The sequence below is a fragment of the Phaeoacremonium minimum genome (assembly GCF_000392275.1).
Source record: "Phaeoacremonium minimum UCRPA7 unplaced genomic scaffold PA7_03_scaffold_389, whole genome shotgun sequence".
Taxonomy (NCBI): Eukaryota; Fungi; Ascomycota; class Sordariomycetes; order Togniniales; family Togniniaceae; genus Phaeoacremonium; species Phaeoacremonium minimum.
The window spans coordinates 71,662-95,106 of record NW_006921292.1 but is presented as its reverse complement, the minus strand read 5'-3'; the positions used below and the strand labels follow the sequence as shown (position 1 = coordinate 95,106).

The following is a 23,445-nucleotide window of genomic DNA, read 5'->3' as shown; positions in this document are numbered from 1 at the left end:
TGACAATTTCCTTTTTGGGGTGGATGACATTGTCAAACTTTAGCACGTTACAAGCAATCTAGTTCAAATTAGCCTGCTGGGAATTTGTTGCTCTTGAAGAGGGTCGACCAGGTTTGCATGTATTACGAGTGCTATGTCCTGGGGCGACTCTGTCAACTACTACAGCTATCATTCTGCAACTGTACTTTGAGCATCCTCCAGCTTCTTAGACAACTCTAAATCATGCTTAAGACTCTCAATCTTCTTGGTGACCACATCAACCGCATCACCACCAATCATCACTCGAAGAACCTTATTCTTCACCTCCGCGGCATTTTCTGCTCCAGTAATGACCTCAAATAGTCGCTCGATGCCTTTGATGGGGTCACCTGGCTGCTTTCTATCCCACTGGCTGAGGTTGTTGAAATGCTTTTCTCCGATAGACCCTTCATATCCGGAGGGAATGCCTTTCGTGGGAGAAGCGAAAGCGTCTTTGCCCAAAAAGTTTGTCCTGAAGGCACCGAATTCGGGCAAAAGCCACTTGATACCAAATTCAGATGTCTCCTCAGAGAGGGACTCTGTCAGTCCTTCAAGTGCAAATTTGCTCGACGCGTACAAGCCACCTGCCGGCCCACCATATTGCCCTTCATAGCTACTCATATTTACGACCATGCCAGACTTTCGGCTCCTCATACTTGGCAACACACCCTGGATAACGTACAGTGGACCAAAAACATTCGTCTTATACTGCGTGACAATATCCGTGTCTCTAACGTGATCTAGTTAGCTGTAGGAAGCTTAAAAACAACAGGTATGCTTACGAGAAGCCTTCCATAACACCAAGAGCGGCATAAGCTGCGTTGTTGACAAGGATATCGATCTGGCCATATATACGAACGGCAGATTCCATTTTACTGATGATAACGTGCTGTGATTCGGTTGTATCGAGCTCTATGATTTTTGAGCCCTGGGTTTCGAGTTCCTGAACCGCTTGAGCTGATTTGGTCCGATTACGAACAGTGCCAATCACACGATGACCGGCTTGCAGAACGCGACGAGCCAAGATTTGGCCGAAGCCATTTGAAACACCAGTAATAAGCCACACTGGTGAAGACATTCTGGACAGAAGATGAGGGACTGCAGCAGAGGCAAATTGCGATGTACTTGAGGTGTGAGTTTGTGAGTTTGTAAAGCAATAGATACAGCGCCAGGTCGTAACATGTCACCATCTATATACTCATGAGACTGTCCAAGAGACACACCGAGACAGATTAATTCAACGATCGGATTTAATGGCGGCGTTTGGCACCTCAATACCACATGCATTGTAGAACAGAGTTTTGCGTCTCTTGATCATTTCATCTTTCCAATTTGATGGTGCTTGGCCCGGAAACATTTCAGGCCATATTGGCTTAGTGGTGGGCAAGTGGACAGTAGCCGTCCTGGGTCGACCAATGGGATGCTACATCACCCGAACGCTGCTTGAAATTCCCGAACACTTTCGGACACTGGATGCGGGCACCACGTTTGACGTAAATACTTCCTTCTTCGGCGATTAGAGCCACCCGCATCGGGTTTAATGAGATGGTTCGGTCTTTTGTCCTGCAATCAAATCAACATATCACGGTAGGGTAAGCGTGCGACGCAAAGGCGAACACCCATGATATATTATAGAGCCGCCTGTACTGTAAAGAATTCCGCCAATAGATTACTATAGCAGCGTAATCATCACCGCTCCACTTGCCTCGACCTTGACTGAAAACTCTCCATCTTTAGCTTTGACAACTTTGGCATCATCCTTTACCCTTGATGGTTTACCTAGGGTCTCATACGAATAAGATACACCGTCAATTGTAATGCCTGTAGTTTCGTGCGCATTTGGTGCCCAGAGCTTGGCTATACGTGCCTGGGTATACCCTTCTGGTGCTGGGAACCGGAATGTTGTTACTGGGCGACACTCGATATGTCCGTCATCTGTCTTTGTGGCATTGTACTCCTTCATATTGAGGAATACAATTCGCGCCAGTTTGTCGTCATCATAGGCGGCATACGCTACATTGACATGGTCATCGAGAGGAAAATTGGCAACCCGCGTTTTGCCTGACGATCCAATAAAGCGCGACACGAAAAGGTTGCCATAGTATGGTGGACGTACGTGAGGTGCAGTGTCATTGACCTGGACAGGCAGCCATGAAGCATACCGGTATGAAGTTCCTTGATGCATGTGGACACGGCGAACATTCTGCTTACTCCATTCAGAAAGGACAAGTCTAGTGCTGTGTATCATACTTACGTTGCTTGCCATGTATAGAGCGAAGTCGACGTTCCAGAGGGTCGCACCGAACACATCAGAGACGGAAACTGCTCCTTGGCCATATATGCTATTGCATTCTCCAAGAACGTAGAATCGGCCCCCATCACGCATGCGTTTGCCGAAATCAAGCGGCCAGTAAGCAGCCTTGATGAGAGTCGAGTGATTCATCAGCGTTGCTGAGCAGAGGCATTTGTTGTGAGCTAGTAAATCCTTTGGTTCTTGCTTATTTATGATGAACTTACATTGTAGCTGGGGTTTGTTTTGGGCCCCGGTTATGTACCTGAAGGACCATTAGCTATTCAGTGTACCATCAATATGTTACCTTAAAAGGCGTGTACATGTGATGAGAGATCTCGCTTATCCACCCATCTCGATCCATGTCCAAGTCGTTCGGGTCAAGCATACGGTAAGGGCTAAAGTCAGCATTGAGGCCCGATAGAGATGGAGCCATGAATCGCAACTCATTGCCATGTTCCTCGTTAATTACCTTAGTGCGGTTCACCCATTCCCTGACAAAATCATCCACGGTCCAATTTGCTGGACGGAGTCTTTGGCTGACGTCCCCATCATTTTCATTGCCTATTTCCCAGTGATGTATTTTGTCATGTTTTACTTGTTTGAAGGTCTCGTTCACACAGGAACGCAAGTTATAGATATAGTCAGAGCCGTTTTTGACAAAGTTCAAATCGAATACAAACTGTGCAGTCTCTTGAAGCTGACTTAACGACTGCCAATATGCAGGGCCAATAGTCATATTTCTGGGCTGATCACGATTGTAAGAATAGTCCCAATTAGACACCAAGGCTTCTAGCTGGCTTGCCACGAAGTGGCTCCTCTCTCTAAAGTTCATCAGGACACGGATCTTCCCAAGTGAGGCGTATCTGGGAATACGTACGCCGTAGCACCACCTATTCTAACAATAGGCAGCTCCCCGGTTTCTTTAGCTAGATTGCTTACGAGATTCTTGGTGAAGGGATTTGGGTTCGTATTATTGCCTAGGTAAGAGATAATTTTAGTGTATGCCAATGAAAGTACCACGCGATTTAGGCAATCGCAGACCTCCAAAATCAGGGAAACTGGACGACTCAATCGATAACGAGAGGAAATTCTTTGGGATCACGTCCGATGCATTGACAGGTGGAATTGCTTCGATCGGTACGTTGAAATCCAAGGCCAGGATGAGAGAGGCGTGGACAAGGACTTTACAAAGAAATGACATCCTGTGTATGGATTTATTGGTATCGACTATACTTGCTTATCATTCGCTTCCTTTGCTTGTTCTTGCCTTCTTACGAGAGAACTACAAGACTCCCGGAATGACTATGTGCGGAGCTTAAGATAAGCACAGATCAATATTTATATCCATATATCACATTTCAGCTTCCAGCAGAGCTTGCTTTCCGCCACATCTAGTCTTCCCGGCATTGTCGACGCTGCACTATGCCGATTATTCACTGCGAAATTACGGAAACGCCTGAGAGTCCCTAGTCGTCAAAAGAGTAAGAATGCGGGGTCCCCGCATTGTCACATTACCTTCCCACCTTGGTAGTGATCACAGCAGGTGTTCGGGATAATGAAGAGCGGTCATCTGTTGACTACTTTATTCTTAGGGAAACAACTAAACAAGAGGCTACCGTCTAAGATACGGCGGCTAAGATTCGCAGGAGCCAGGGCTCCACAGAAATGCCAAACTAAATAGCACAATATCACACGTGTAATGAAGCCCCTGCACTTGATAATCGTAGCGAACCGAGAAGAGCTATCATCGCCTACTTTAACGCCCTCGAATATGTGCACACTTGTACCTATGAAGACGATTGGTGCATAATATGACAGGCCAAAACAGTTAGTGGTGACGCGGGGAACTTGGCCGCAGGCCAACACGCATTTGCTTGGCCGCGGGGCGTTTCGAAGCTAGGGGGTGTTGCACATGCAGATCACAGGTCTAAGACAGATGAGATTTAGTGCAGCATAGGATAAGAACCATCAGCCGGTTGTTATTTGAGTATTCAAGAAGCATGCTTGCGTGGCTGCGAATCATAGCACTGTCGGGCAGTTTGAATAGAGGACTTTGCAATCACAAGAAATCGCAAGCACTCAAGCTAGCACTGCTACTTGCGCCCAACTTTACTTTCTTCAACATGGCCACGGTAACGCAGACACTGCTTCGAAGGGAGATGCCGTATGTTATTGATCCTCAAGACCCTATCACACAGACCATGCTTGTCCGCGACAGACACTCTGCCGTCAGATCCTAACTTGTATACTAGCTGTGCCCTCCTCGAGGAAAGATTTTCGTTGCTGAAGAAATCTATCATTAAGCCTGAAAATAAGGAGCGAGTCATCGAGTCCTATCATAGACTTACGCAGGCTCTAGAAACCGAAAGCGAACGTATTGCCAAACTTGGACCAAAAGCAATTCCTGAAATCAACTTCACGGATATCGAAGAAAACGGCGGCCAGCTTCCTGAAAGCATCGAGTCTGATGTCAGATCAACAGGCTGTCTTATAATTCGAGGTGTTGTGAGCGAAGAACAAGCATCTCAGTGGGAAAAGGAACTGAAGGACTATGTCAAGTCACATCCCGGCGTAGGGGGCTACCCAACACATGATCCACAAAACTTTAGTCTCTTCTGGACAAAACCACAAGTGCAAATTCGCAGTCATAATAACGTGCTGAAGGCAATGAATGCGATATCACAGCTCTGGCATGTCTCAGACGAGAACATTCCGTTCGACTTGTCTTCACAAGTTGCATATGCAGATCGTTTTCGCATTAGGCATCCTACAAAGAGTAAGCACCAACACAAACCAATGCATGCTCTAACTAATAAAACATCTTGTTAGACGAAGAATATACTTTGAAAGCCCATCAAGACAGTGGCGCCATCGAGCGATGGGAAGACCCCTTATACCGAGCATGTTACCAAACAATTTTCGATGGCAAGTGGGAAGACTACGACGCTTGGAACGCCGACTTCAGATCTGAGGCAAAGACTTGTCTCTACTCTGACAAGTCATGCACGGCATTTCGTTCCTTACAGGGCTGGATCAGTCTCTCGCATACAAATACAGGAGAGGGGACTCTTCGCCTCCTACCCGAGCTGAAGATGTCCACCACTTATCAACTACTTCGACCCTACTTCATTCTAGACGAGGAGTTCGACGACATAACGCCACTTTTCCCAGGGGCTGATCCTGGTAAGATTCAATTTCTGCCAACACCAGAGCTCCATCCGCACTTGAGGTTGGAAAAGGCTACAGTAGGAATACCGCCAGTCAAGCCAGGTGACTACGTCTTCTGGCACTGCGACGTTGTCCACGAAGTCGACCGATTCCACCCTGGTGATCTGGATTCATCTGTTAGCTATAATCCTTGCATTCCTCTATGTCCCTACAATCTGGACAGCCTTGTACATCTGCGTCAGGCGTTTCTAGATGCTGTGCCGCCGCGTGACTTCATCAAATATCAGCATGGCGATTTTGAGAATACACATCCTGACCATGGTGCTCGTAAAGAGAACATTCTTTCAGAAGAAGGTCTTCGAGCAATGGGGTTCATCCCATTCGATGAGAATGAGGAGGGTCTGACAGCGGGACAAAAGAATATTCGAAAGCAAGCCAATTTTCGGCTCGGGTTTACGACTGCTTGAGATTACTAGACAAACATACAATGCCGTGGTACGAAAGCAACTTTCAGCCTTCTAAACTTTTCAATCAGATTTTCTCTTGTATCATCTCTGCAAACTTGTGTATCATGTCGTCAAAATATTTCTCACGGTGTACTACCTCAAGTTAGAGTAAATAAAATGTTAGGTTAGACTATCTTCCGTCGCTATTGTTTCAATTCTACCAACCCTTCCAAGACATCAAGTTGCCACGCCAGCCAGCCCAAGAGGCCGCTCGTTCCTGTCTTCCTACAATATCTTCCAATTGAGAAAATAAGTCGAACCAAATACTTACTTATTTCCAATTCTCGTCGTATCATCTTAAGGCTTATTATCTTTGGATCGGCCCTCTGGTTCCGGCCATGCCTCGTGAGTGGTGACTTCTAGGCCACCCTGCGTGACGCCTTTGGTGATATGCAAGTGAGGATCCGCATTGATGTTTGAGATCTCTGTAATCTGAGCACCAATGCCGGTTGCATGATATGAGCGGAAGCTGCGGGCAGGGACATTGTTTTGGAACAGTTCGTCCAGTTCTTCCAAACTGCGTCCTTTCATCTCAGGTACGATGAAGAAGACCCAGAAAACGGCAATGAGGGAGAAACTGCCATAGATGAACCCCACCTTAGCTCCAAGATTACCGGGTTCATTCTGGACAAACGGGTTGATGTAGCTAACCAGGAGCACACAGATAAAACTAATAGTTGTTGCAATACTAAGAGTCTTTTCTCGCAGTTGAGCGGTGGCAGCTTCGGCCGTAGTAATCCAGACGCAAGAACCCCAACCCGCAGTAGACATCATTGCCCAGATAAGTTGGAGAGCCAGCAGGCCCTGGGCAACAGCACCTCCATGAATACCGCCGGGCCACCAGGCCGAGATGCCAGATGTGATCCAGAGTCCAGCCCACATGACAGCAGCAGTTCCAATGAAGAGGGGCCGGCGGCCGATTTTGTCGGGGAGATAGAAACCCATTGTGGCGCCAGCTAGACCCATACATGTTCTAGCAAGCGATGATACGAACACGTTGGTGATTCCAGCTTGCTGCAGAAATATGACCGCGTATGAGCTCATGAAGGCATTACCAGACAGTTGTTGCAGGACCTGAACGCTGGTGGCTATCAGGGTCCTTCGGCCGTTTGTCCCCTTGAAGCAGTCCCAGTATGTAGTGACGTGATGAAACTCTTCTTGTTCTGCAACAGCAGCCTCAGTCAATTTCATCTCTTCATCGACTTCGGCCTCCGTTGCGGCACCCCGTCGGATGTACATGAGCGACTTCTTAGCATCATCATGACGACCCTTGGAAATGAGCCACTTGGGGGATTCGGGGAGAATCCAGTAAATGCCTAGCAGGAGGCAGGGAACAATGATCTGCACGACCATGACTAGGAGGATTAACGACCGTTTCCGAAATATGCTGCATTTGGGGGAGAAAACATACCGAGTCGCCAACCCCATTGGCTGTCTGGCCAGATTTTGTTGGATTGCAGAACAACAATGTGTGCTAATATAACCCCGACGATTTGCCACCACTGATAAAAGCTGATCACGTATTAGCGCCATGCTTGGCTGCCCTGGGGAAGGAAGGCATACTTGATCAAGGATCCTCGAATAGCTGGAGGGCTCAGTTCTGACATGAATATGGGGATATTGTTTGCTTCGAGACCCTATCAACAAGGTTAGTGTTGGTGTTTTAGTGGTGAGCAGAAAGCATGATTACCATCGAGACAGCATTGACCATACGGCCTACCATGATTCCCCAGTAGCTTGGTATGGCGTTTTGCATAATCATACCGATGAAGGCGAGAACAAGAATTGCGAGAACAGTGTTCTTTCGACCGACTCTAGAAATAAAAGGTCCGGCAATCATGCAACCGATAGCCATGCCAGCGTTTCCAGTTCCTGATCCAGCAGAGATCCATGTGGAAGGAAGAACCTTCTTGCCCTTCTCTTCATTCCACACCCCAAATGAGTCAGCAAATTGCTGCTGGGCGAGGACGCTGGACCACCACCCATTATCAAATCCAAAGTTCTTGGTTTGTTAGAGATTGAACGCGAGGACTAGACTTGTCAGGATTATGATACTTACAACAGCACCAATCTATAAGTCGAGTCATTTGTTAACTGTTGAAATTCAAGATCGCGTCCGTCCAGGGGTCCACTCACAGACATGAATGTATAAACCAGAAATAGTCGAGGAGTCAACTCCCTCACCATGCCGATGTCATTGAAGGTGCTCTTAAATCCCATCTTGAATATGCTTGACTCGCGAGGGGCTACAGTTGAATCTGCTGACCAGTCGAAGAAGGTCTGGGATGAACTCGATCCAGAGGGATTGGACAGCGACCGCCACGCGACATTAATAGTGATTCTCTGGACACTACAGAGCAGTGCTGGTGTTGCCAAACATGCGCCAAGGTTGGTGGATGCTTCTCTTAGTTTTGTTGTTATCTATGGCGGCTGGTAGTGGGTGGAGCTGTAGGTGGAGCGGGTCCCCAAGATAAGAGGAAGGGGTAGATGCACCGTTCCTACGGAACAGGTTTCTAGGCTATAAAACTGGGCGATCGGAACATCCGAACGGCGTGAACTTGACATCCGAATTCTTCGATATTTGTCTACGACTCTCGTCGACTGTTCGGCAGTGTCCCTAGGCCGGGGTCGCTTAGATATCGATATTGTTGATTGGCGGGCCGTCAGCTTATCGTTGTATCCACCGAACCCTCTTGGTCGCCTCTCAAGCCATCGATTATCCGTGCTAACAGCCCTTGACCTACCGCCTTGACGGACGGGGCAACGGGCCGCAACAGGAGTATGGATTCCATCCAGCAAGGCCAAGGGCGCAAGTACAAGTCACGGAGTCAACCGCCGTAAGTTTCTGCTTGATCCATGGAGCCCTGGATTCTGCTTGTATAATTCAAGCACAGACTAATGTGCTGTGAAGCTGTGATGCATGTCGAAAGCGCAGGATCGGTTGTATCAAGCTTCCTGGGACTGTCAACTGTAGCCTTTGCCAGGTCCGTCGAGTTGGCTGTACCTATAACTCTATACCAAAACCCAAACGCGGTCGGTCACCAAGCAAAAGATATCCCGCGCCAGTAGTTCCCCCCCAAAAGAACTCCAGGCCATTGATTACGAGCCAATCCAACCAAGACACAACACTTGGAAGTCCAGGTACCACAGCCACAGCATTAACGGAACCGACTAGATGGGTCACGCAGTTTATTGGCCTCAGCGGAGATCAGGATCCCTTCGTTCTGCGACACTGTGCTTTTGACGCAAATTGCTATAGACAAGTCGACTGGGCTTGTCTTCGAGTCAACGAGGATGGCGAGGCTCCAGCACATTTCACTGTAAGTCTCCATGTACTCGGTCTGACCGGATTCATCCGTCCAATCAGCACTCCCATCGTCATGGATGTACCGCTGAGTCAACGCTTCAGGTTGTACCTGATAGTCATTTAGATGCACGGCCGTCATACTATCCTATCCTGGATGTTCAGGCTATCATCAAAGAGAACGACAGTCGCATGCTATTGGCTTACTTGAACGTGGTGCATCCTTCTTTTCCATTGCTAGACTCGCTACCGCTTCCGCAGCAAGAACAGCGAAATCCGGTCCTCCTTGCTGCCATGTGTGTCATGGCAGCACCATTTGCCACAGAATCAACCGACACACTGCGGAAAACATTAAGCTATTATGCGGCTCAAGCCATTCAAATAGAACGTCGACATCCCAAAATAGAAATAGTTGAGGCTGCCCTAATCTTTATTCAGCGACATGCCATTATTCACAGAGCTCCGACTACTCCAGGCTTGTGGGCCGAAATTGGATCCATTGTTGGCATGTGTCATGAGCTGGGTCTCAATGTTAATCCATCCTCTTGGAATATCACAAGTAAACACAGAAATCGCCGGGTTCGACTCTGGTGGGCCGTGTACATTTTCGACAAGTTCTGCTCGTTCAACTTGGGTCGACCTTCATACATTAACGAGGACAATGCCAGCGTGCCGCTACTTTCATTGGAACATTTTGATCAACATGACCCATTTGTACCACAGACCTCGCGCCAGCATTTCATCGCTCTTGCTGTTCTTGCAGTCATCTTATCTAGGCTGCTGTCAACATTTTACTCCCTATCATCTGTTGAGAAATTGCGCCATACAACACCTCAGGATATCCATAAACTTTTTGTGTCTTTTCAGAAGCAACTACTAGACTTCAAAGTTGAGCACATTGATGCTCTACATGCAACAGAAGAGGTAATTGACTCCAGAGGTGAGCTCATTTGACCTTCCAGGGGGATAAACGAGAGCTACTAAGTTGTCTATCCTAGGAACTGTCATTCTTGCATTTCATGCCGTTGAAATTGCTCTTTGCAGAGCCGCCCTTCGAAATCTCTTTCCTCACAGCCCAATGTATTGTTCTGCTGTAAGGCTCTACGCGAAGAGTGCCGTAGAGTCTGTGGTTAGCTTGCTTGGAAGACTGCAACTCAATCAATTACGTGCATACTGGTGGACCCGTACGTCCTTTTTGCCCAGCCTCACAGAGAGAAGAGATGTCCGAATTACACTAACATGAAGTAGCAATCTCTAACACTCATTTCTCTTTGACGGGAAGTTTCATGTTTTTTCTATTATTGACTTCAACGGAAGATAACGATATTGAATACTGGTCTTCGCAAATCAAGGACTACAAACGCTTGCTTGAATTACAAAGCTTTGGATTCAATGTTACTAAGCTAGCTTCGACCAGGATGTCGCTGCTGTGTTCTGTCAACGAAGAGAGTCTTGCGCATAGCCCCTCGAGCATAACTGATTATTCTTCTTCAGAAAGTGCATCTGGATTCTTCGAAGGGGATCTTATGGTAGAGCTAGGTGACAGCATGTCATAGAAGGAGATATTAGAGGAAGCCATAAGCACGAAATACGTATAGGCAAGCTTTAAGTTACGGCTCATAAATGGTTCTCCAATCATGAGCATTCTCCCATGCTGCCGCTACTTGCATGGCCAATAGATCTTCATAATGCCGACCAACAAGTTGCATCCCGACTGGAAAATTAACACACGGGGCTTCTTTAGGACTAGCAAATCCAACTGGAATGGAAATTGCAGGATGGCCTGAGAAATTGAATGTGCTGTGTTTGAAGTGTACCCTAGGGTTCTGGAAACCCTCGCCAAAGGACCCATCTGTTCTGTTGTAAGAGCAGGTGGTAGAACAGGTACTGTGGGCATCACAAGTAAGTGGTATGTTGGGAGACCTTCCGTCATATTGATCCTGCAAAATAGGAGGAATTAGGAGAGATGTCCACAACAGTCTCGGAAAGGTGGCTCACACTTAGCTTCCACAGCAAGTTTTGTGACCGTGCATGAATCATTGGACCGTATATTTGGTCAAGATAGAGCCCTCGAAGATAAAACCCTTTACCATACGGACTCAATGCATTAAATGAGCCTTGAGTAAGCTGCTTTCCTGACTTCAGGATACGGTCTGCCATCATCAGCTGCTTCCGCCCCGTCATGTCAGATAGCATGCCTTGTCTGGTTCCGGCAAATGCAAGGGCGCACATCCATGCAGATGGAACAACTGGATCACCATGCATTGGGATCGAGCACTCTTCCACTTCAGCGCCGAGAGCCTTGAAGCTCTCTGCTGCAAGTCTGACGAGTTTCGTGACTTTCGGGTCTTGGGCTTGAGAAAAAATGCCTCTTTCAGTACGCCAATTCTTTTCCCCTTCAAGGAGGCTTCTTTTGGAAGGTCCAAGAAGCCTTTAACGCCCTGCAAAAAGTTGAAGGATCCTGGCGCAAGCGTTCGTGGAGTGCGGTCATCAATGCCGTCATATCCGGCCAAAACATCCAACATCAGAGCACAATCCGGGACGTTTTGCGTCATTGGGCCAAACAGTAGCTTCCAAACTGATGATGCCAGTGTAAGGTACCAATCCCCAAGTCGACTTCAGCCCAACAATTCCCGAAAAGGATGCTGGACAGCGGATCGGGCCTCCTTGGTCACATCCTACGGACATGTCCACCTCTCCAGTACCAACTAGTCGACCGCTTCCACTACTAGATCCACCACAACTATAGCCATGAGCATATGGGTTATGGCATAGACCTGTTAACGATGTGTCAGAATTTACTCCCATGCAGCCATTCTCGTATGTAGCCTTTCCCTTGATTATAGCCTCAGCATCCAAAAGTCTCGTTACAACGGTAGCGTCAATGGCTGGGGTCCACTCCATCGCTGCGGTTCCATTTGTGCAGCGAACGCCGGCCAAAGCAATATTGTCCTTGAGCGCGACAGTTTTGTCTTTCAGTAAGCTGTTTTTTTTTTTTTTTGGTTTTGTACATATGACGGTAGCCTGCATAGTGCTCAGTCATCATAACCGTTGTGAACGATCTCACCAGAAGTGATAGAGAGAAGCTTACCTTCGTGGCCCAGCCGCCCTCGTTTACATCATGAATGTCCTCATGTGGGTACAGTTCATAGTCTGCCCCTGGAAAATAATCTTGACTTGATGGTAAGCTATTTGTGCTCTTCGATACTGCCTATTCTAAGTTTTGCCATCATGTTCAATAACCTGTTTGGCTGCGGAATCAATTGCGGTCACCAATACACGCCAATCTTCGCGTTCATGTTCCGGAATAGCGATATTTGAAGTGGTCATCAGAGATGCCAGCTCAGCTGATGAAATGAGATTATTTCTAACTTAAAACATTAATTGCCGCACTGACTGTTCATTGGATATGGACACTCACGCGGTGGGGATGTTGACAACTGACATTGTGCATCGAGCGGTACAGGTATTGAAAGAACGAACCAACCAACAATATCTATCAAGATCAGGCTTTCGAATCCTGAGTAATGTTGGCCGTTTCCAGTATCACTTGCACCTACGTTAAGAATCCCCACCTATGCAGCAATGATTTCCAGTATCAGCCCAACGAGCTTGGCCCGCGGCCAATTATTGACTCCACTAGACATGGTTTGGCCTGCAAATGTTCAACGTCCGGCAGGAACCATTCGCTACTTCTACTGTCGTGTTAATCGCCCGCGGGCGCCGATAATCAAGCTTGCACCAGACTTCAACACAACGTAATGTTCCAGTTTTCTCGTATATCAAGACAGAAAGTGGACCATATAGCCCTCAAGAGGCAGGAAATCTAAAGACAATCCTATACTCTTCACCAAATATGTAATGTAACCTAAATTGGTCAAAAGCCATGAGTCGAGCATCGTGGGAACAGAAGGCGGCCGCTCGCCGGAAAGACCTCGCTGCTTCGATTCCAGACGAATGGAAAGTCACATTCCCTTCCCCAAAAGTGCTGCCTGATGTTTCCCAGCATGCATCCATCCGTACCCTACTCACGCCTGAGGAGATTAGCATCACAGAACTCAACACTGGAGACTTGATAAGACAGTTGCAGACGGCAAAGTTAAGCTCTCTAGTGGTGGTCATCGCGTTTTGCAAACGTGCTACACTCGCACACCAAGCCTTGAACTGTGCAACGGAGCTGCTTTTCGATGAGGCACTAAGAACTGCGAAAGATCACGATGAATATCTCAAAACCACTGGCAAGACAAAGGGACCGCTTCACGGCTTACCAATTTCCGTGAAGGACGTGTTCGATCTCAAAGGACACCTCAATAGCTCTGGCTTTGTTTATCGCGTTGAGGAAATTGTCCAGAATGATGCCCTTATTGTCGCAATCATGAAGGAGGCTGGCGCTATTCCTTTCATCAAGACCAATGTCTCCCAAGGGTGCCTCCTGGTAGAGTCCACAAATAACATTTACGGGACGGTCATGAATCCATGGAATCGAAACCTGAGTGCCGGTGGAAGCTCGGGTGGGGAGGGAGCTATTGTCGCTTTTCGTGGGTCTCCAATGGGTCTCGGAACCGATGGTGGTGGATCTCTACGGCTCCCAGCTTCATGGAACGGGGTGTATACTTTGAAGCCAACGTCTGCACGGATTCCCGGGTTTGGTAGGGGTTCTGGATACTCTGACAGCGGTGCTGCAGGATATGGCCCAATAACCAACGATTTGGATAGCATCGCCCTATTCTGCGAGACAGTCTTGGCAAGTCAGCCTTGGTTGAAGACACCCCGGGTCATTCCTATGCCATGGGATCCGGCCGTAAAAGCACCAACCAAAATCAAGCTTGGCTTGCTCCTTGATGACGGGATCGTTCACCTATCACCCCCGGTTCTTCGGTGTTTGAAGGAGTCAGCGGAGATTCTCCGTGCTGCAGGTCATGAAGTTATCGAGCTTGGGCCAGAATGGGCCGAACTACATCGACGGGGTGCAGAAATTGTGTTTCGAATTTACACACAGGAAGGCGGGATTGGTATCCGAGAGTCCTTGGAGAAGTCGGGAGAGCCCCTTGTTCCTCGTGTATGCACTGGGTGGTCAGAGGAACCCCTGTCGCCGATGGGAATTTGGCTTAACCATCGAGCTCGATGGGCGCTGCGTACTCAATATCTCGAAGCATTTCAGGCTCTTGGGCTAGATGCAATCATCAGCGCCCCGATGCCTCACCCAGCTCCTCCTCATGGAGAGTATATTACCAGTGCCATCTCTGCTATGTATAATTGTCTTGACTGGCCTTGTACCACTATTCCACACGGGCGGGTTGATCTCGTGAAGGACCAAGCACCCAAGAAGTGGTATGAGGAAGAACCCTATCCTCCAATACCCAACTTTCCATACGATCGATACGATAAAGATATGAAGAGTTTGTGTATGTAATTTGTCCCCACGATTCACTGTATGCTAACTCTTGTCACAGACACGGGGCCTGAGGTTTTCGAAAACGCACCCCTAGGATTGCAAATTGCGACATTGCCTTACCAGGAGGAATTTTGTTTGGCAGTTTCCAAAGTTATTGATCAGGCTATTAACAACGAGGCACACTCGGAGGCCATTCAAAGCAACGGAATGTGATTCAGATCTAGGTAGTCGGTCGCATGTGTAAACAAGAACAATGAATGGTCAGGTTTTGAAATCGCCCAAGCCTGTGATATTTAAGGGTCAAGGAAATGACAGAACGCGCCTATGACTCGTGCTGACCCTTCTCCGTGTCCATCTCCGTGTTGTGGCATATAAGATCTGCTGAGTTTTCTCACTAGCTGAATGCAGAGCTACATTCATTATTGCAGGATTCTCAACTCTAGATTCTGTGTTCGGGATGCCCGTCCTGTGTCCCTGGCCGAATTCTTTCATTTGTCAAAATTTCTCTCGCTTGTCTATGGTACAGAAGTCCAGCATTGTGCTCGGCTCAACCGTATCGTGATTGGCTTCGACCCCTCGCATCCCCTCCTTCGCCAAGCTGTAGTCGAATCAAAAGTTAAGACTTTATTGGAGGTAACAACGTGGGATGCTTCTGACAGCTGCCCGAATTGTGACTGGTGGGAGTGACCTATCTGCATAGGTCCGATTGAGCCGAGAAAGTGCATGGTTACATTGACGCAGCTTGTTATAGACCCTAAAATCCCTTTGAGTTGTGTTTCTATCCTTGCCTTGCGTTCTCTAACTCTACTGTGATGAACCTGAAAATACGTCAACATGTCCAGTGACAACAATACCAACCAAGAGATTGTAATTTGAATGGTGAATCTCGATCTGTTGGCATTGATATTGATCACTTTTCCAGGCTCCCGACAATTTCGGCCACGATGATGATTCTGCTGTTGGCGTAGTGCGTGGAGCTAGCAATTGTGTACAAGAATAAGCTAACGTCATGATTACCAGTCTATCAACAACACCTCCTTAACGTCCTTACGATCTAGTGTACTAGCATTTCATGAAGAGAATGGAAGGACATACCATGCTTTGAGTGCCGGAAGTAAGAGTTTCTTCGACTTTGAGCAGGTAACTTATTAACATGAGTAGAGTACTTCATTCCAAACGACGAGGTATGTGATCGCTGAAACAGTTCAGCATTTTGCTCATCTCGAGGCAGGAGGAAAGAGATCGTTTAGGTATGTGGCTTTTCGTATCAGAATCGCTACCTCCCTTGTGCCGAGATGAAGTTGACGTACAGTCGCGGTTTGAGAAGTGTTTTCTAACATCTTAATAGACATACATCATCATCTTATGCTGCTAACTCTAGATGATAAACTCGCTCTTTGTCCCAAGAATGACACTGCAAGAAGAGTTTTGGATCTCGGCACTGGTACAGGTAAGGCAAGATGGACTGTGTGACTACCTGAGTTCCTCTGACCGGTTATGATACCTAAGGCATCTGGGCTATTGATTACGGTAAGACCTTTCTTCAATGGCCATGTGCAAACAAATGCTTACAACATGCCAGCGGATGCGCACCCTGAAGCAGAGGTGAATCATCTAACATCTCAAACCCATCGAAATCATACTAAGACATATTAGGTCATTGGAGTAGACCTCAGCCCTATCCAGCCCAGTTTGTTCGTCTTGGTCTCGTAGAGTGCAAGGTCCTAATTGGAACTAACAAAGCGTAGTATACCACCAAATGTACAATTTGAGGTCGACGACCTTGAAAAAGATTGGACTTGGCGTGATAAGTTTGATTTCATCTACGCACGTTCACTAGGAGGTTCATTTGCGGATCATCAAGCCCTAATACAGAAGTGCTTCGAGTCAGTGATATCTTTAGTACTCTGTTAAACACGCTAATATTTCCGAAGCAATCTAGAGCCTGGCGGCTATCTTGAAATGTGGGATATCGGGCTCCCAGTTACCTCTGATGACGGAACTCTGACTGAGGAGCATGCTCTAACGAAGATGAGTCACCTGACAGTCGAAGCCGCAGCGAATTTAGGAAGGCCTATTGATCAAACGGAGGGTTACAAAGAGATGTTTGTCAAAACAGGCTTTGATGATATCCACCAGCATATGTTCAAATGGCCGAGCAACCAGTGGCCCAAGGACAAGAAATATAAGACGCTAGGGCTGTGGAATCTAGCAAACATTGACAGTGGTCTTGAGGGCCTGACGTTGTTTCTATTTACCAGAGGCCTCGGAATGACCAAAGAGGAATGCCTGGTTTACTGCGCTGAAGCAAGAAAGGAAGTCCGAGATCCGAAAATCCATGCATACTGGCCCATGTAAGTTACACTATCTGGACTAAAGCGGCCATGTGAATCATTGACCAGATCTAGGTACGTTTGCTACGGGAGAAAGCCAGATGTAAAAGGCGGAACTTCTGCATGATCAGATATGGGATAGCGATGGTTTAAGAAACCTATCAATACGTATCGGGGAAGGCGCCATGAGATGATGCAATACAAGTGCGAGGTGAAATGCGAACTTTGGGAGAGGCGATTAGTAACTCGTAGCCTCTTAAAACCCATTTTCAATCTGTTGATGAAGATAAGTAACACTTTGACGAGGCTAGCCCTTTCCTTTGAACTTCTCAAGGATCGCGCGCGCTCCAACAAACTCAAACTCGTCCATCGTTTCTGCCCATATAGAATCTATGATTGCTTGGCCTTCCGGAAGGTAAACCAACTGAGTGAATCTAGAGTATGAAGTTTAGGACTTGTCAGAATGAATATACCTGTGGCGCAACTTACGGGTGAATCTCCCAGTCCATGCAGAAGCTCCCATGAGACTCTTTACCCTTCACGACGGCAGCATCAACATATGTCCATGCTCCATCTTCAGGCTTGCGACCGGTCAGGGACTTGTAGACGTCAAGAAAGACGCCGGCACCACCGCTAATGTCTCTGTGCAGACCTGATCCCTTACACATACCCGGCTCGACGAGGTTGACAATGACGTCGTCTGCGTTGAGATATTCAAGCATTCGAACAAAGAACAAGTGACCAAGCATCTTGGAAGTCCAATATCTCTCGACTGGATCCCATGCTTGAACTTTGGTATTGTCAAACGACGCGAGTAGTGGCCGCTTGTCGCGATTCGGAAATTTCGCCCAAAGAGCAACTCCGGAACTGACTATCGTGAGTCGACCGGGATGTCCAGAAGGCGCTTTTGTTTTTGAGATTGGGAGCATTAAAATTGCCAGCAGGAACGTCGAAAGATAGTTCACCTGCATGACTCTTTCATGGCCAGTGGAGCAGAGTCCAAATTCTGGAAGAATGACACCGGCATTCAGGATTGTGATATCGAGCCGCGGAAGATTGGTTTCTGCCCGTCGGCAAAAGTCCTGGATAGACGGGTACGAAGTCATTTCAAGGGGCCAGACGTCAATCTTGGCAGAAGGGTAATCGACGCGTAGCTTTTTGGCAATGGACTCGCCTTTTTCTAGTGATCGCACCGCCAGGATAAGGCATGACAGCTGTAACGATAGCAGATGGCGAGAGCAATGATATCCCAACCCAGAGCTCCCGCCAGTGACAATTGCCACTTTTCCGGATAGATTGGTATCTGCTGGTGCGTGGCGAGGCTTAGTCCGAAACTGTGATTTGATGAAAGACCGCCAGAGACTTGTGGTCGCCTCATGGCTCAGTTGCATCGATTTAGAGGTCATGATGACGACGGCTGCCTTCTATCGTGTAATACGAAAAGGACTACTACTTTTTAAAAGTAGTATGTGAGAGGAGCAAGCCGTCTTGTCAGCTGTATAAATACTGTATTGTTCTAGGAGCTGGTCTTAGGAGGAGAAACCGGAACTTGGTATATATATATGGATCCTACAAGTCTTTTGCCTTGTCTTGTCCGGCACTTACTGGAAATGGATGCATATTGAAATGCTTGGCATTGTAGAGCCGCAAGCATACAGATCTTGATAGCATTGACTAATTGTCCTGTGCTCTGGTGCCTCTCGTCAAGCCAATGATCTTGTTGTTCGACTGACTCGGGGAACCCCCACAAAGTCCCACCGCCATACGCTGTTCCGAGTTAGGAAACCAATTGAAATCTTGGCATTGGTCTGTGGCGCACACGCTAACTCATCGTAGCGAGACTCGTGTCATTGTGCCAATTCAAACACTTCGGGGCCCGGAATGCGAAATGTTTTGCAAACTCTCCCTTCAATTTCGGTTCGGGACGAGGATGACGCTATTAACGCACATCCTTCGTTTGTTATTCCCAGCCAGCAACATGTGACGTGTAACATGGCCTGCCCAGATTTTGGATCGCCTGGAATGCCGAAAAGAGAGAGAGCTCTTGGCCTTGGCCTTGGCGCGCCAGCTCCAACTCCTCGTCTCGGCCCTGACGCTTTTATCATTGCCACCGGACGAGACAGCATCACCCCCGATGCCCAAGCCAGGAAATTCATCCGCCATCATGTCATGAAAGGAAAGAATAAGGTCAAGAAGAACAAAAAGTCGAGAATCAATGTGCAGCAACAATCTGCCGCATATGGGTCGTGGATAAGTTCTGAAGGCGGCCACGCTGACAAGACGCAGCTCGTTGCGACAGGTCCGTGGCAAGCAACTCTGATCCCTTCGCCGGAGTTCCGGTTGGATGGTTCGGACAGCCCTTTTATGGGATGTGCGGTCGAGATGGGACCGCAAACGCTGCAGATCGTCCACAATTGTAAGGATCAAGTACTTTTTGCCACTTACAACGCCGAAAATGCGTTAAGTCTCCCATGTTTAGCTTCTCGTTACCTTTCGCTACAGATGCTAACGCAGCATATGATAACAGTTATTACTGTTATGAAGAAAGCGATGTATCCCATCGATCACTGTCTAGATTTGAGCAAAGAGGATGATCGCTGGTTCGACGACTTGAAACAAGATCCCGCATACAGTCATACCATGCTGTACATTTCCCAGGCTTATTTCGACCTCTCCAGAAGTCAAATATTTGGGACTTCGGCCATTGCTCGCATGAATGATGCCATAGTCATGCTACGAAAAAAGCTGGCAGAGGCGAATTTGATAGTTACCGACTCTATTGTTCTCACAGTCCTGGCGTTAGCTATGATGTCGCAAACTGTTGACGATGTTGAAACTACGGACAAGCACATGCATGGTCTTCATCAATTAATTGAGATCCGGGGCGGCTTGAAGAGTCTCGACCATAAGCGTTTATTGCAGGTGAAATGTTGCAGGTCTGTATTCCGTTATCCCGTGCAGTCGACTTCCATTGACGTATCTTGCCCATAGAATCGATTTAGGATTTGCCCTTAAGACTGGTAATAGGCCCTTGTTCTTTTCCAACAATGACATCTCATGGAAGACATTCCTCTTGAATTCTCGAAAGATGCCCGCAAAACCTGCAGTGCATGCGGTATACGGAGGTCATGGTATTCAAGATATCAGATTGGTCAACGTTTGGCTCGATTTTCACGAGCTGGCAACGGCATTGAACCTTGCCCACCAAACACAGCGCAAACTCTTGCCAGATATTTTCCAAGAGGCACTGATTTCGATACAATATCGATTGCAGCATCTAGCATACGATGCTCGTGAAAGGCATGAAGTACTGCGGCTCGCCCTACTTGCTCTTTCAACAACAATCTTCCATGACACGAATGGGGTCAAATTCATTTTGCACTATCGGCCCTTGGCTGAGCGGTTTAAGACAGCTCTCCTATCATTGGTGCAGCACAGTAATGAAGAGTTGCCAGCATTTATCCTCTGGTTGGCATATGTTGGGAGGATATCAGTGCTCAATCCGCCAGCCCACTACCACTGGCTGAAGGATTGCGTTATCAAACAGACCTTGGCATTGAATTTAAGATCTTGGGCTGAGACTAGACACGTTCTGAAGACCTTTATATGGATAGATATGGTCAACGATCAAGCTGGGGAGCGTGTTTTCGACGTTGAGCATACCTCTAGCAACACACGAACCATGAATTGGTCAACTTCAAGACCGAGTACACGCAGTTAGCATGGGGAATGCGACGGTTTCATACGTTCAGAACATAGCGGAGCTGTGTTGATATTGTTATCTCCAGGAAGAAAAAGTGTCAACAAGAAATGCTACCCATCAATATTATACAGTGAGCCATTAGACTGAAAGCCAGCTAGGAATATTGGACGAGGCATGATATCTAGTCTGAAGACCATTTTGACGGCATCTACACATTAAAACATACGGAATCCGGCAACGTCAAAGGTGGTGCAGCATGTTTGGCTCCTTAATTGGGCTTGATCGACATTTAGCGCTTCCCAAGACCTCAATTGGGCAAAATTTCATGACTGCGTTTCTCGTCGCCAAGCTGAAGACAGGGGTTTGATGAACTTTTCAGCTCCCCTGAACTCCTCGTAGCGTAGCGATTCTGCTAGAGCGACTGCTAGAAATCGATAGTAACAACCCAAACTCGCCATTAGAAGGTTACGAAAAAGTTCGAACCCACTCTTGCTTGATTGAGTCTCCTGGGTGATCGAAGACTGAAGGAACTGAATTAAAATGGCCTTCACCGCATTCCCGGAGAGAATATTGCAAGAGCTCCGAGAAGTGTACCTCGTCCTCCATCAATTGCAACGTTTTGCGGCTTTTAACAGGTGTGCTGATCTCGCTTCATCATGGCGCGTCTCTCAGGCTGCATCGCGACTCTTGCATTTGCTCTCCAAGCCGTTGGAAGTGCAGTCTCGGAATCGTCGACTGCGTTGCTTCACGGTCGTGGCGTTTGCCCAATCTCAACATGCCACCAACTAGCACCTCGGCCGCCCAAGGATGATCCATGGTATATGACCCCGCCAACAGAACTCGATGCTGCGGCACCAGGGAGCATCGTGCGGATTCGAAAGGCGCCGGGAAACTTGACGGCCGCTGTCACTAACAGCTCTGAGGCTTTCAATATTCTCTACCGCACTACAGATAGTCGTTACGAGCCCACCTGGGCAGTCGCAACACTCTTCGTGCCTATCGCCCCGGCGACAGCTTCAATATTACTCTCTTATCAGATTGCATACGATTCAGTTGACGTCAATGGGAGTCCTTCCTACACCCTCTACACCGGCAGCGAGCAGCCCGATATTGAATGGGCACTGGGCCGCGGACGGCATGTACTAACAGGCGACTATGAAGGTCCCCTGGCCTCTTTCACTGCTGGTGTTATGTCCGGTCATGCTGTACTAGATGGTGTTCGGGCTGTACTCTCCTCTGATTGCAAGGGGGCGTTGGGGTTCTCAGATTCAGTTCGGTATGCCTTGTGGGGATACTCAGGAGGTGCGTTGGCGAGCGAATGGGCCACTGAGCTCCAAGTTCAGTATGCCCCAGAGCTATCATTCAGTGCAGCTGCTCTTGGTGGATTGACGCCAAACGTCACGAACATCCTCAGTCTCGTCGATGATACAGTTAGTGCGTCTTTGATTCCTGGCTGGTTACTGGGTGTGACCAGCCAGTTCCCCGATGCGCGGGAGTATCTCATCAGTGTGCTCAAGAAGGATGGTCCCTACAATGCCAGCACCTTCCTCGGGTTTGCTGACTCAACTTCGTCTGCCGCCACTTTTGTTAACCAGGAAATGGGCAAATATTTTGTGCATGGGCTTGCAGATCTAGAGGCACCTCTAATCAAGCGCGTAACGTATAGTGACGGCATAATGGGCTACCACGGCGTTCCTCAGATGCCTGTCTATGCTTACAAGGCTATACATGACGAGCTAAGTGCCGGTGTCGATACAGACAAGCTGATTGAGAGGTATTGCGAGGTGGGCGCCTCAATTTACTATACGAGGAATACTGTAGGCGATCATGTTGGCGAGTACGTTGCTGGTGACCCGAGAGCACGGGCGTGGCTGGTCTCGGTCATGGAGCAAGGACACGTCGAGGTTGGATGTCGGATCGAGACCATTACTGATCCAGCTTCTTAGGAAGGTCTTGATGAACAGAACTTACTGCTGCTTATATGTCGTTGTTCGCCATTTTTCCATGAAAGGTTAAATCAAACGTGATGCGTTACACGGTAATGTTACGATCTCTAAATCCCCCTTAGCTCCAGATATTTGAAGATTATAGTCCAACCACGACATTTCCATCCGATTCGCTATATCCTTACGTACCTGGACAAGAGGTCTTCCAACTTTGTCTGCTGTCCACCCAAGAGCCGCCGTGAAAGTGGCCAGACTCAATCCAGACAAGCCACCGCTGATGTTTGCCCGCGGCCACATTCCTAGAGACTATGTCAGCGAGTGCATTGTCAGATCTTGGGCAGTCAAAAGCAATAAACATTATGGTGTGCGCCTACGAGTTGAACTCCGTCAGCTGCGAGACGGTGGGAGAAACCTCACTTCTGCAACCAATATGCATCAACTTGCCATTATTGGCGCTTGACAGGGTTGAAAAGAACGCGTAGCCTGCGGGTCTAGTATAACCGTTCTTGGGGGACGGGCACAAAGCATCCGCGGTGATAAGTGATTGGGCAGTGCCCCGGATGCCATATCCTGGTTGGGGTGCCTGAACCCGGTCGATGGGGCAAAACTTGGGGGAGCTGAAATGATCAGTAACTTTTTGACCGCCGCAGCCATGATAAGCTCATTGCACCTCCTATACCATCTACACTTGAGCCTCCTTCTATTCTAACTCATATAAGTAGTTCCTTTATTGAAAACTGTTGCTACTCGATTAGTATTGCCCCTACCATGATCAGCTC

General features: G+C 47.9%; 4 protein-coding genes across 4 annotated transcripts; 1 reads left to right on the top strand and 3 right to left on the bottom strand.

The window, feature by feature from the left end:
- Window positions 1-168: 168 nt before the first annotated feature.
- UCRPA7_5079 (putative short chain oxidoreductase protein) lies at window positions 169-889 on the bottom strand (the record flags this gene model as incomplete). Its single annotated transcript, XM_007917627.1, has 3 exons — window positions 169-557; window positions 675-748; window positions 801-889. The coding sequence occupies 3 exons, from the start codon at window positions 887-889 to the stop codon at window positions 169-171; spliced, it is 552 nt and encodes a 183-aa protein (XP_007915818.1).
- Window positions 890-6,282: 5,393 nt separating this feature from the next.
- On the bottom strand, window positions 6,283-7,708 carry UCRPA7_5078 (putative sugar transporter protein; the record flags this gene model as incomplete). Its single annotated transcript, XM_007917626.1, has 4 exons — window positions 6,283-7,340; window positions 7,397-7,497; window positions 7,549-7,622; window positions 7,706-7,708. 4 exons carry the CDS (start codon window positions 7,706-7,708, stop codon window positions 6,283-6,285), a joined length of 1,236 nt encoding a protein of 411 aa, XP_007915817.1.
- Window positions 7,709-17,324: 9,616 nt separating this feature from the next.
- UCRPA7_5077 (putative short-chain dehydrogenase reductase family protein) lies at window positions 17,325-17,766 on the bottom strand (the record flags this gene model as incomplete). Its single annotated transcript, XM_007917625.1, has 2 exons — window positions 17,325-17,451; window positions 17,507-17,766. The coding sequence occupies 2 exons, from the start codon at window positions 17,764-17,766 to the stop codon at window positions 17,325-17,327; spliced, it is 387 nt and encodes a 128-aa protein (XP_007915816.1).
- A 3,775-nt stretch (window positions 17,767-21,541) lies between these two features.
- UCRPA7_5076 (putative lipase 1 precursor protein) lies at window positions 21,542-22,666 on the top strand (the record flags this gene model as incomplete). Its single annotated transcript, XM_007917624.1, has 1 exon — window positions 21,542-22,666. One exon carries the CDS (start codon window positions 21,542-21,544, stop codon window positions 22,664-22,666), a length of 1,125 nt encoding a protein of 374 aa, XP_007915815.1.
- Between the last annotated feature and the right edge of the window lie 779 nt (window positions 22,667-23,445).